The 13,150-nt window shown below is 45.6% G+C and overlaps 1 protein-coding gene across 1 annotated transcript; it reads left to right on the plus strand.

Annotated features, from left to right (window-relative positions):
- Window positions 1-10,673: 10,673 nt before the first annotated feature.
- Window positions 10,674-12,139, plus strand: LOC119542026 (elongation factor 1-alpha 1-like). Its single transcript, XM_037846489.1, has one exon. It carries the CDS (start codon window positions 10,740-10,742, stop codon window positions 12,126-12,128), a length of 1,389 nt encoding a protein of 462 aa, XP_037702417.1. The 5' UTR covers window positions 10,674-10,739; the 3' UTR covers window positions 12,129-12,139.
- The last annotated feature ends 1,011 nt before the right edge of the window (window positions 12,140-13,150 follow it).

Consider the following 13,150-nt stretch of genomic DNA (forward strand, 5'->3'; position numbering starts at 1 on the left):
ACACAAATTTATAATTTTATTTTTTCTATTACATATTAAGACACGATGAATATCTTTGTTCAAAGAACTTTACTTACTTTACTGGTAAAAAGTGCTTTCCAACCAGTGCAACTTTTAGATCCCAAATACTGATTTTTCAAGGTTTTTGACAACAATTCCAAATATTCTAGTAGAAAGTTTGATGACAGCCATTATTGATAAGCTCAACAGCCCAACAGCAGCTGGGTTTGAAGGAAACCTTTTTCCAACACTTCTAACAACTCTTGGTATTAATATCCTTTTGAGTATTTTCCCACTGGGCAGTCTCACTTATATCTTATTAATGCTTCCATTTGGATTTGCTGAAGTTCTCATGACATGCAATTAAGGCAGCTCCATGTAGGAACTGGAATCTAAATACAAACTCGAGAGATGATCATGGGTTGGAAATGCAGAGTATCAGGCAAAGAGAGCTCATGTGGAGGCACAGAGCAAGAAAGAACAGGAAAGAAAGTGGTGTGATCAACTAGGAAATTGGCTACACTACCCACGAAACAGGCCTGACAGACGTCTGTGAAGTGCTTCAGCCAACAGCAGAACTCACCTTCTCCCCTGGTGCACACCCAACAGTGTCCAGGACAGGCCACGGGCCAGGCCATATAACAAGCCCCAATCCATTTTAAAAGACAGAAATTGTAAAAACTATTTTCTCCAACCACAATTGAAAAAAAAAATTATAAATCTATAGCAGGAAAAAATTTGGGAAACCCACAAGTATGTGGTAAAACAGCCCACCAGTGAGTCCAAGAAGAAATCAAAAGGGAAATCAGAAAATACTTTGAAATGAATGAAAATGATACAATATAGCAAAACTCATGGGATGCAGGAAAATCAGTACTGAAAGGGAAATTGATAGCTGCAGCTGTAAATGCCTACATTAAGAAAGAAGAAAGATCTCAAATCAGTAACCTAAACTTCCTTCTTAAGCTGCTAGAAAAAGAACAAAAAACTAAACCTAAAGCAAACAGAAGGAAGGAAATAATAAGGATTAGAGCAGAAATAACAAATAGAGGATAGAAAAACAGTCAAGAAAATCAATGAAACCACAAGCTGGTTCTTTGAAAAGACCAACAAAATTGACAAATCTTTAGCTAGATTGACCAAGGAAAAAAGAGAAAAGACTCAAATTTCTGGAATCATAGATGTAAGAGGGGAATTACTACTAACCCCACAGAAATAAAAAAAAAATTATAAAGGAATACGATGAACAATTGTATGCCAACAAATTAGATAACTTATATGAAATGGACAAATTCCTAGAAAGACAAAAATGCCCACGCTGACCCAAGAAGAGATAGATGATCTAAATAGACCTGTAACAAATGCAGAGATAGAGGGAATAATTTAAAAAAACAAAAACAAAAAACCCTCCACAAGGGAAATTCCAGGCCCAGATGGCTTCACTACTCGATTCTAGGAAACACCTAAGGAAGAATTAATACCAATTGTCCTCAAACTCTTTGAAAAAATACTTAGGGCAGCGTAACAAAGCGCCACAAATGACGGGGCTCGGGCGGCAGGCTCGGGTCGTCTTGCAGCTTTGGGGGCCGAGACCACCCACAGGGAGCCGCCCGGCCGCGCTGCTGCGACACCTGCCAGGGCTCCTTCCTGCCACTTCCGGCTTCCAGGGTTTGTGGCCGGCCCTGCGTTCCTGGGTGTGGAGCACATCACGCTCCGCCTTTGTCATCTCATGGGGTCCCCTCATCCGCCCGTCTGCTGCGTGTCCAGATCCCCCCTTCCTGTAAAGACACCCGTCATGTTGGACCAGGGCCCCGAAATCCAATACGGACTCAACTCGTCTCACCTTCAAAGACCCGGGTCCAATGGGCCACGTTCATGGAACCAGGGGCAGTTCTCAAACACGTGTTTTTGGGGCACAATTCAACCCGTAATCGGAGGGAACATTTCCAAGCTCACTCCATCAGGCCAGTGTTGTCCTGATACCAAAACCAGACAAGGACACCACAAACAAGAAAGCTATACATCATGAGCAGGGATGAAAAACTCAAAAAAATGGTAGCCAACTGAATGCAGCAACTGATAAAAAGTCTTATATGCCATGACCAAGTGGGATCTATCCCACAAACACAAAAATCAGTTAATGCAATAAATCACATCAAGAGAATAAAAACAAAAAAAATCAAATGATCGTCTCAATAGGCTTAGAAAAGACATTTGAAAAAGCCAACACCCTTTCATGATAAAAAACAATTAACAGACTAGAAATAGAAGGGGATCTCCTCAACTTGATACAGGGCATCTATTAAAAGCAAGCAAACAAACAAAATATAAAATCAGATGTAATGTGAAAGACACTGCTTTACCCCTAAAATCAGGAACAGGATAAGGACAACCCCTCTCACAGTTGCTATTCAACATTGCACTAGCCAGGAAAACTAGACAAGAAAAAGAAATAAAAGACATGTAGAGTGGAGAGGAAGAAGTAAAATTATGTTTGTAGAAGCCGTGATCTTAATACAGACAATCCTAAGGACACACTAAAAATTATTAGAACCAATAAGCAAGTTCAGCAAGGCTGCAAGATCAATCACAAAGATAAATTGCTTTTCTGTACTCTTGCAAGGAACAACCTGAAAATGAAATTTAGAAATCAATCCCATTCTCAGTGGCATCAAAAGGAATAAAATACTTGTGCATAATTTTAACAAAGAAGTCTAAAACGTATACTCCAGAAACCACAAAACTGTTGAAGGAAAACTAAAATAGAGCCAAATAATTGGGAAATTATCCCAAGGCCCTGGGTCGGGAGACTCACAGCTGTGGGGTGGAGCTATTCCCCAGCTGAGCTGCAGATCCAGTGCACTCCCCACAGGAATCCCAGCTGGCTTCTTTGTAGAAATTGACAAGCTGCTTCTAAAATTCATTTGGACTCGCAAGCAACCTGGAATAACCAAAACGATCTTGAAAAATAAAAACAGAGTAGGAGGACTCACACATCCCAATTTCAAAACTTACTACAAAGCTACAGACATTCAAACCATGTGGTGCTGTCATAAGGAAAGGCACATAGACCAAGGGATTAGAATTGAGGGCCCAGGAACAAAGCCATGCATCTACGGTAAACTGATTTTTGACAGGGGTGCCAAGACCGTCCCACAGGGACGGGATCGCCTTTCAACCAGGGGTTCTGGGACAACTGTACAACCATATGCAAAACAACAAAGTCGGAATCCTACCTCACACCATCTACAAAAATTAACTCAAAATGGTCCAAGATCTAAATGCAAGAGCAAAAACTAAAACTCTTAGAAGAAAACATAGAGGCAAATCTTCATAACCCTGCAGTTGGCAAAGGATTCTTAGATATGCCACCAAAAGCACACATCAAAAATAGAAAAAGTAGACAAATAGAACTTGTCTTGGTTTTCCAGGGCTTCTGTGACAAACGGCACACCGTGGTTGACCTAAACAAGGCACTTCATTGGCTCTCAGTTTGGAGCGAGATGTCCAACATCCAGGATCCGCTGGCCGTGCTTCTCCGGGAGCCCGTAGTGTCCTGGGGCTGGAGTGCCGCAGTCTTGGGGGCCCCTGGCTTGCAGACGCATCCCTGCCTGTCACGCGGCGCTCACTCTCCTTCTCTGACTTGCACTTCTAGCTCCTTCTTCCAGGCCCAACCTCAGCCACACTGGTAATTAACAACAACTTCAGAGGTCCTACTGACAAATGGGTTCACATGTACACCCTGACTCACCTTAACTAAAGACTTCATCAGAGATCTTATTTGCAGTCAGGTTCATGCCACAAAGCCAGGAGTCAGGGCTTGTCCCTCTTGTGAGGGACAGGATTCAGTCATTAAATTTAAGAACCCTTGTGCTTCAAGGGAGCCATCAAGCAAGTGAAGAGGCAACTGCGGAGTGGAAGAGAATCGTCACAAGGCATGTATCTGATGAGAGACTTGTATCCAGAATATAAAAAGAATTCCTACAGCTTAATAACAAAAAGACAAATACCCCAATTTTAAAAATGGGGAAAGAATCTGAGTAGACATTTCTCCAAGGAAGAAATAAAAATGGTCAATAAGTACATGAAAAGATGTTTGAGACCATTAGTCATCAGGGAAATGCAAATCAAAGCACCGTGAGATACCACTTTGCAGCCACTGGGATGGCTGGAATGGTTAAGTCGATTAGTGGGGAAATCAGAGCCCTCACACGCTGCTGGTTGGACTGTAAACTGGTGCCACGTCTTTGGAAATAGCATGGCAGTTCCTCAAACAATTAAACATGGAATTACCCTAGGATTCAGAAATCCCACTCGCAGTTTCATACCCAAGAGAAATGAAAACATACGTCCACCCAAAAACTTGTATGTGAATGTTTATCACAGCATTATTCTCAGTGTGCAAAATCTGGAAACAACCCAAATGTCCATCAGCTGACAAACGGATAAACAGAGTGTGGTCTGTCCAACAAGGGAATAGTACTCAGCCATGAAAAGGAAAAAGTGCCCACATAGGTGAGGATGAACTTTGAAAATACTGTGTTAAGTGGAGAAGCCATTCACAGAAGACTATGTATTACATGATCCCAGCCATTTAAAACCCAGAACAGGGAAATCTATAAGGATGGAAAGTGGATTGTTGGCTGCTTAGGGCAGGGCGTGGGGATTTTGTTGAGATGATGAAAATGTTCTCAAATGTTCTCAAATTGGCCACGGTGATGGCTGTGTGCATCTGTGAACATGCCATTGCACTATGCACTTTAAATGGGTGAAAAGTTTGGGAAGGAATCGTGTGTCAATAAAGATGCCAAGAATTAACACAATAAAACTCAAGCCAGGCCAGGGGCACAGTGGGGAATGGTGATGGACGAGGACACAAAGGGCTCTGTGAGCCAGGTGGGACGTTGAACTTTGCCGGAGAACTGCAGGCCACCTTGGGGGGGATTTGGACAGGGAAGTGTAAGGCTCTCTTTGGGGTTCGGAAGGCAAGTCCCAGATGCTCTTGGAATCGGGCCGTGAAGACAGCACAGGAGGCTGAGAGCCACGCAGGAAGGTGACCCTGCAGGCCCCAGGGAAGCCTGGACAGCGCAGCAGCTGTTGGGCGACGGGAAGCAGACAGATGCCCGCTGCTGGGACGGGCACGGGAGAGAGCCGGCCGTCAAAGTGACCGCCAGGCCTCTCCTGGGCAGGTGTGTGGTTGGGACACAGGCCGGGCCAGGGAATCAGCAGGAAAGTAACGCAGGTGAGGAGGAGGAGAGTTGTGTTTAGACTCTGAGACACATTGGACGTCACGTGGAACCTGCAGCTCATTTCATGGGTCTGCGGCTCCAGAGGACACCGACCCAGGGATGGAGACGGGGGCCTCCCTGTGGGCAGAGGACACAGCCAAGGAGAGGGGTCAGACTTGAGCGCTGGAAGGATGAGGCAAGGGGGACACAAAGGGGCGCCCCAAGTACAGCAGGAGGTGAGGCCAGACCTGGGCTCCGGGAACGGCTAATCCTCACTGCAGCCAGCGCTCCCTCGTGGGAATATGGGCCGAATCTTGCCAGATCTTTCCATTTATCCAGGAGAAGCTAGAAATCTGGTTTTTTTTTTTTGAAATTTTTCAATTTAGCAAACTTTTAGCCAAGCAAAGAAAGTACTTTTGTGCACCAACTTCGGTTCGTTTTTGTCCTCTCATTAGACTGAAAAGAGATGATGACTTTGTGGGGAAACTCTACCAAAGAAAACTTTAAAAAGTAAAGGAATGGACAAATAAAGGAAATAGAGATGACACGGGGGGAGGTGCCTAGTGAGGTAGAAGGAAAATGAGCAGAAGCGTTAACATGCCAATGAGAGAAGTGCTTCGAGAAGAGGGGTCCTCAGCAGTCGGGGTTCCCCAGAGCGACAGAACCAAGAGCAGCTGCTCGCGGATGGGTGTGTGGTCAGCGAGTCTGGAATCCGCAGGCGGCTCGGCAGGCGGGACACCGAGGCAGGCCTGTGGTGGCAGCCTAGGGGCAGACGGTCTTCTCTGGGAGCCTCAGTTCTGCTCCGAAGGCCCCTGGGCTGAGCCCCCCGACATTATCAAGGGCGCCCTCCTTTCTAAACATCAACGGCTGGTAGGTGCTGGCTGCACCTGCTGGGTGCCTCCCGGCCACCCCTGGACCAGTGCTGACCCAACGGCTGGTCCTGCAGCCAGGCCTGTGGGTGCAGAGGACGGGCTGCCGCAGGTCACTCCGAGGTCCCGGAGCAGGCCCCAGCGGGCAGAGTGCCGGCGGTCAGCGCGGGCCTGGGGGCAGCGGGTCAGGAGGAGGGGAGGCGAGTGGCGGTGGGTGGGTGGGCAGGAGGTGAGAGGAGAAGACAGGGACTTCCACACCTTTTGTGAGTTCACGCCCAGAAAGGAAACGGGAGAGAGTGCAGCCATTGGAGGCCGTTCCCAGTGCCCCCCATATGGGCAACGCTGGCGCACTGTCACCTGCACCCGCTTTCCATCGTGCAGTGCTTCCCGGGGGGGTCCTTGTCGCGTGCCGTGTCGAACGTGTGTTTTGTTTTGTTTTGCCAACAAAAAACCTGCATTTGAAACATCCCCGCACAACAAAGATCATCTCTATCAGCATTTCATTTCTACAAGACAGATTCCCGGCTAGGTGGACACCTATTTTTGCATCCACTGCCACCAAAAAATAACCAGAATAATGCATGCAAGAGAGAAGGGGTCGCTGGCATCAAAGGGCACCAAAGGGTGTGTGCATCATCCTCCAGGCTGCTTTCCACAAACCCCACAACAATTTAAATTTAAACAAATAATATGAAAGAGGAACATCTTCCCTGCCATCAAGAGATGCCATATTATATTTTCTTCATTTGAGACGTGTAAAACCTAGCGTTTCTCTCATTTAAAGTCCTCTACTTAGCCGTGTGTTTGAAAATCTTTTTCAGGCATTTGTTGGTCATGACTTTTACCCTTTTCCATTTTCTAATTGTATTATATGCTCGTTGGCTGTTACGGCTGCTAACATTACACCTACCATCTGCATTAAAAATATTTGTCTGTATAATATTTCTGTATTCACTTCATTTATAACATCTCTTTCCCATCAAAATATTTGAATTGCCATGTGGACAAAAATGTCTTTCTTTTACAGCTTCTAAATTCCTATTAAGAATCAAGATTTCAAGATTTGCTCCTGGTTATTATTACTATTACTATTTTATTACTTAAGACTTTAATTCATCTGGAATTCATATAAATATATATTTCTGCTCTTACCTGACACAGGGGCTGATGTCGTTTCTGCAGTGCTTATTGGATGAGCCATTCTTTCCTCTAGGTTGGAACGCCACTTTTATCACAAATTGAATCCCAGAGATTAGGCTGTATTTCTGAATTCTCTATTTTCCTCTGATGTGCGTTTCCCTTCCTGTGCCAGTACCAAATTGATTTGATTAAAGCAGCTTGGAAATAAGTTATCATCCGGCAAAAGGAAATATTTCATTTATTCTTTTTCAGAGTTCTTTTGGCTCTTCCTGAGAATTCACTCTTTCATCTGAACTTAAGACCATTAAATAAGATGGCTGGTAATCTAACTGGAATCACATTCAACATTTACATTAAGAGAGGAAGAATTGATGTTTTAGGTTATAAAACTTTCCCCTACAGGGACAGACTATCTTTCCATTACTTTGGTTCCTACTTTATGTCATTTAATAAGACATATAGGCCTTGTGCCTTTCGTTTCAAAATAATTCCTAGGCATTTTATAGTTTGTTTGAACGTTATGAATGAATTATTTTCCCCTCATTTCCATTTCCAGGTATTTATTTCTAGTATAAGAAAAGCTATTGATTTTTATAAGCTTATCCTGCACCAAGCTGGCTTACCAAAGTGGTGTAAACATTCCATTTTGAATCAATATTGGTTATTTGTGTTTTCATGACTGTCAACAATTTCATTCAGGTTTCAAAATTGTCACTGTACAGTTCTACGTAGAATCCCCAGTTAGAATACCTTCTCGTTAATCCCACAAACCTTCATTGAACACCTACTGTATAATCCTATAATCTCTTTTAAAAATCCATAAGATGTATGTTGCCTGTCTCTTACTTTTTCCTTGATTAGATTTTCTATACAGTTACCTATTTTATTGGTCTTTTAAAAGAAATAGTTAATTTATTTATAAAACCTGCTTAATACATCTAGAACATTCTAATTCATTATCTCTGCTCTCACCTTTATTTATCCAGACCTCTTATTTTCTTGCTTTTACTTTGGTCCTCTATTTCCATCTTCTTGAGTTGGATGCCCATTTCCCCTGATTTCGTTTTTCCTCTCTGAGGACTGAATTGCTGGTGGCTCTGGCTGTTTCCCTGCATCGGGTTTGCCTGAGCTGCAAGTGAGCTGAAGCCTCGCATTTTGTTATGGTCAGATCAAGATGGCCGTGAGGGGCACGTGGTGCTCTGTCTGCGCCCCGGCTTGGAGCGGAGCCGCCGAGTCCCAGGCCCCCTCCGCCCCGACAGCGACTCCGAGAGCCGGAAGGATGGCCCCTCCCCGGGGCCCCACGGGGTCCCTGCTGAGCAGAGCTGGCCTCCCCAAGTCGCTGTGGGGACCGAGAAGGTACGGAGGGGACGGGCTCCTTTCCAGGCCCTGTGACCACGGACAACGGGCCACGAGGACGGAGGCCACTGAGGCCACACGGCCGGTTCTCCACGTCTCGGCCAGGAGAGAGCAGGGAATAGAGGCAGCTCCGGAGGGGAAGACCCGGAAAGGACAGAGGCGGGGGGCTCGAGTGCCAGGCACCGTCGGGGATGCAGGCAGGTCTGCCCAGGCCGAGCACCTGCCCGTCCGATTTCGATGAACCAGAAGACGGCGGCCCAGGGTGAGGTTGTCTCCAGCAGTTTCCTAAGCTGGATTGTAGTTTTGGAATTGTGCCTTTCGCTCCCAATTTGACAGACCAGAAAATTAGGTACCTTTTTTTAAAATAAAACTTCCAATTGGTACACTTTTGTTTCCTCGTTTATTTTTTTAATTAATTTCAAGGTTTTTTTTTTCATCTTGCTAAGAATATTGGCCTGTCAATTTTCTGCCTTGTGGAATTGAGATTTTTGTTGTGCCTTTTCAGTGTTCTTTTTCTCCAATGTTTCATGGAGCCAGGGAGATGCAGTGCATTTTTTGCTTTGTAAGGGGTGTTTTGGTTTGCTAAAACTAATGAAATGCAATGTACCAGAAATGGGTTGGCTTTTTCAGTAGGATTTATTAACTTGCAAGCTTACAGTTCTTAGGCTGTGAAAATGTCCAGCTCAAGGTATCTTCAGGTGATGCTTTCTCCCTGAAGACTGGCTACCGGAGAGCTTGGGCTCCTCTGTCTTAGCAAAGCACCTGGTGGCGTCTGCTGGTCCTTCTCTCCCAGGTTTTGTTGCTTTCAGCTTCTGGCTTCAGTGGCCTCCTCTCTCAGCTTCTCTGGGGCTGTTTTCTGTCGTATATCCTCTCATAAAGGACTCCAGTAAGAGGACTAAGATCCACCTTGAATGAGGTGGGATCACATCTCAATTGAAATAACTTAATCAAAAGTCCCCACCCACAGTAGCTCTACAGCCACAGGAATGGATTAAAAGAACATGGCCTTTTCTGGGGGTACATAACAGCTTCAATTACAAAAGGGAATCATTAGCTATACCTTATATCATTGCTTTATTTGTCTGCTTTTTGTGCAACTTCTCTACCAGCAATACAGCAAATGGTATGAACCAGGAATGTTGCGTGATTATTCAGTTATATCCTCAAGAGCAAGAACAGTATCTTTGCGGTCGCAGTTGATTCGTCTGGGGGAGGGTGGCGGCCGGTTGCTAAATCCTAGGCTCCCAGGATTGCTCCGAGGGTACCGGCGGCGGGGGCTCTTACCCGGAGGCGAGGGCGAGGCGGGGGACTTGGCCAGGTCCCCGGCGGGAGGCGTGCAAGTATGGAGGGCGGCGAGAAAGGAACAGGCGGGACACGTTTCTTTTAGGATGATGAAAACCAAGAGAGAGAGAGCTTTATTAGGGGAGAGTACAAGTTTATATCGGGCATTTAGAGGGCGGGGTAGCTGCAAGGGTTAAAGGCTTGGATTGGTTCTGAGAGGGCGCGGAGGTTGATTGAAAAGGGGCGAGAGTTGCTCCCGTAACGGTGTCCGGCAACAATGTATGCGCACCGGTGGTGATGGGAGTTGCGCTGGCAACGGGGAGTGTCCGGGCAAGATAAGGGGGTGGGGAAAAGGCGGATCCCTCCGGCAAGCCTCTCCTAACATTTGGTATATTTTGGGTGAGGAAATGGGGCCTGCCTCCGGCCTCACTTTCCCAGGCCCGGGGGGCTGTAGAGGGCGCACTCACCCGTACCCACTACCCTCCCCAGGGGTGGATCCGGTCCCCCAGCCCAGGCCCGCCAAGTTAAAGCGCGTAATCAGTGTCCCGCAATCTTATACAAAGTAGCTGCTCCATAAACATTTCCGGAAGGAATGACACTGTTGATCAAGCTTACTAATACAAGTAGGCATACTGTTTTTAAATATTTGTCTACTTTACAAGTCAATGACTGAAAGAAATCTTGCAATAACAGATATTAATCATTTATTCACTTAAATTTATTTTTGAATTTTCATCTAGTATCTCCTTCGTAGGTTTTCATGCCATATACTCCAACACACAAAAGTTTGTGGACAGCTTTTTCGCAATGGGTTTGCCACCAGAACACAGGTGTCGTGAAAACCATCCCTGATTCTTAAGCCAAAATGGGAAAGGAAAAGACTCATATCAACATTGTCGTTATTGGACACGTAGATTCGGGCAAATCCACCACTACTGGCCACCTGATCTACAAATGTGGTGGAATCGACAAAAGAACCATCGAAAAATTTGAGAAGGAGGCTGCTGAGATGGGAAAGCGGTCCTTCAAATATGCCTGGGTCTTGGATAAACTGAAAGCTGAACGTGAGCGTGGTATCACCATTGATATCTCCCTGTGGAAATTTGAGACCAGCAAGTACTATGTGACCATCACTGATGCCCCAGGGCACAGAGACTTTATTAAAAACATGATCACAGGCACGTCTCAGGCTGACTGTGCTGTCCTGAGTGCTGCTGCTGGTGTTGGTGAATTTGAAGCTGGTATCTCCAAGAATGGGCAGACCCGTGAGTGTGCCCTTCTGGCTTACACACTGGGTGTGAAACAACTAATTGTTGGTGTTAACAAAATGGATTCCACTGAGCCACCCTACAGCCAGAAGAGATACGAGGAAATCATTAAGGAAGTCAGCACCTACATTAAGAAAATTGGCTACAACCCCGACACAGTAGCATTTGTGCCAATTTCTGGTTGGAATGGTGAAAACATGCTGGAGCCAAGTGCTAACATGCCTTGGTTCAAGGGATGGAAAGTCACCCGTAAGGATGGCAATGCCAGTGGAACCACACTGCTTGAAGCTCTGGATTGCATCCTGCCACCCACTCGTCCAACTGACAAACCCTTGCGTCTGCCTCTTCAGGATGTCTACAAAATTGGTGGTATTGGTACTGTCCCTGTGGGCCGAGTGGAGACTGGTGTTCTCAAACCGGGCATGGTGGTCACCTTTGCTCCAGTCAACGTTACAACTGAAGTCAAGTCTGTTGAGATGCACCATGAAGCACTGAGTGAAGCTCTTCCTGAGGACACTGTGGGCTTCAATGTCAAGAACATGTCTGTAAAAGATGTTCGTCATGGCAATGTGGCTGGTGACAGCAAAAACGATCCACCGATGGAAGCAGCTGGTTTTACTGCTCAGGTGATTATCCTGAACCATCCAGGCCAGATCAGTGCTGGCTATGCACCTGTGCTGGACTGTCACACAGCTCACATTGCTTGCAAGTTTGCTGAGCTGAAGGAGAAGATTGATCGTCATTCTGGTAAGAAGCTGGAAGATGGCCCCAAATTTCTGAAACCTGGTGATGCTGCCATTGTTGATATGGTTCCTGGCAAGCCCATGTGTGTTGAGAGCTTCTCTGATTATCCTCCTCTGGGTCGTTTTGCTGTTCGGGATATGAGACAGACAGTTGCTGTGGGTGTCATCAAGGCCGTGGACAAGAAGGCTGCTGGAGCTGGCAAGGTCACCAAGTCTGCCCAGAAAGCTCAGAAGGCTAAATGAATGTTACCTATGACACCTGCCAGCCCAGTCTTAATCAGTGGTGGAAGAGCGGTCTCAGAACTGTTTGTCTCAATTGGCCATTTAAGTTTAATAGTAAAAGACTGGTTAATGATAACAATGCATTGTAAAACTTTCAGAAGGAAAGGAATGTTTTGTGGACCATTTGTTTTTGTGTGGCAGTTTTAAGTTATTAGTTTTTAAAATCAGTACTTTTTAAATGGAAACAACAACCAAAAATCTGTCACAGAATTTTGAGACCCATTAAAACAAAGTTTAATGAGGAAAAAAAAAAAAAAGTTTGTGGACAGACTCCTTCTTCCTCTTTGACAATGTAAATGGAACCAGGCTTGCCCTCTCACGGTAAACAACCAGGAAAGTGGACAAAATATGTGGAGCAATTGATTATAGAGGCCGAGTCACAGGGAGCCAGACTAGGATCCCCAAGAGGGGAAGCGGGTGTGGTGAGCCCTACTCCCGTGCAGCTCTCTGCCGAGGGTGAGGTGAGGCAGGGCACAGCTGTCCCCGAGTCGGGGGGCGGGGACTGGCATCCCTGGGCTTCCCTGCAGGAACGCGCTGGACAAAGTGCCCCAGAAATCCATATGGCCTCTCCAGAGTCTAAAGTTGGATGTGAATGTGTGCATAAGGAGAGCAAAATTCCATAGACGGAGCTCAGAACCCCTGGGATCTAGAAGCTGAACAACTCCCAGTCTACACAGAGCTGGGGTCATTCAAGTTTCCTTCACCAGAGCGGAGAGAATTTGGTGAACATATGTGGTATTCAGTAAATATCCCAGACAGTCAACCTTTAGTGAAAGGGCTAAACTACCTTAGAGCAAAGAATACTCCAGATCTGTGTTAACAAAGCTTAGAATCAAGCCTAAAAAAAGATCAGTCAGGTCTGAAAGTAATACAAATGTCACCAAAACAAAATTCATATATGTGTGTGTGTGTGTGTGTGTTTAAGAATTTATGGAACACATGACTATAATAAGGAGAGAAATATGAATTGTCAAGAAGAAGCA

The sequence above is a fragment of the Choloepus didactylus genome, chromosome 8 (assembly GCF_015220235.1).
Source record: "Choloepus didactylus isolate mChoDid1 chromosome 8, mChoDid1.pri, whole genome shotgun sequence".
NCBI lineage: Eukaryota > Metazoa > Chordata > Mammalia > Pilosa > Megalonychidae > Choloepus > Choloepus didactylus.

What these genes read in the sequence shown, in the direction of transcription:
- LOC119542026 (XM_037846489.1), top strand. Translation starts at nt 10,740, where the DNA reads ATGGGAAAGGAAAAGACTCATATCAACATTGTCGTTATTGGACACGTA.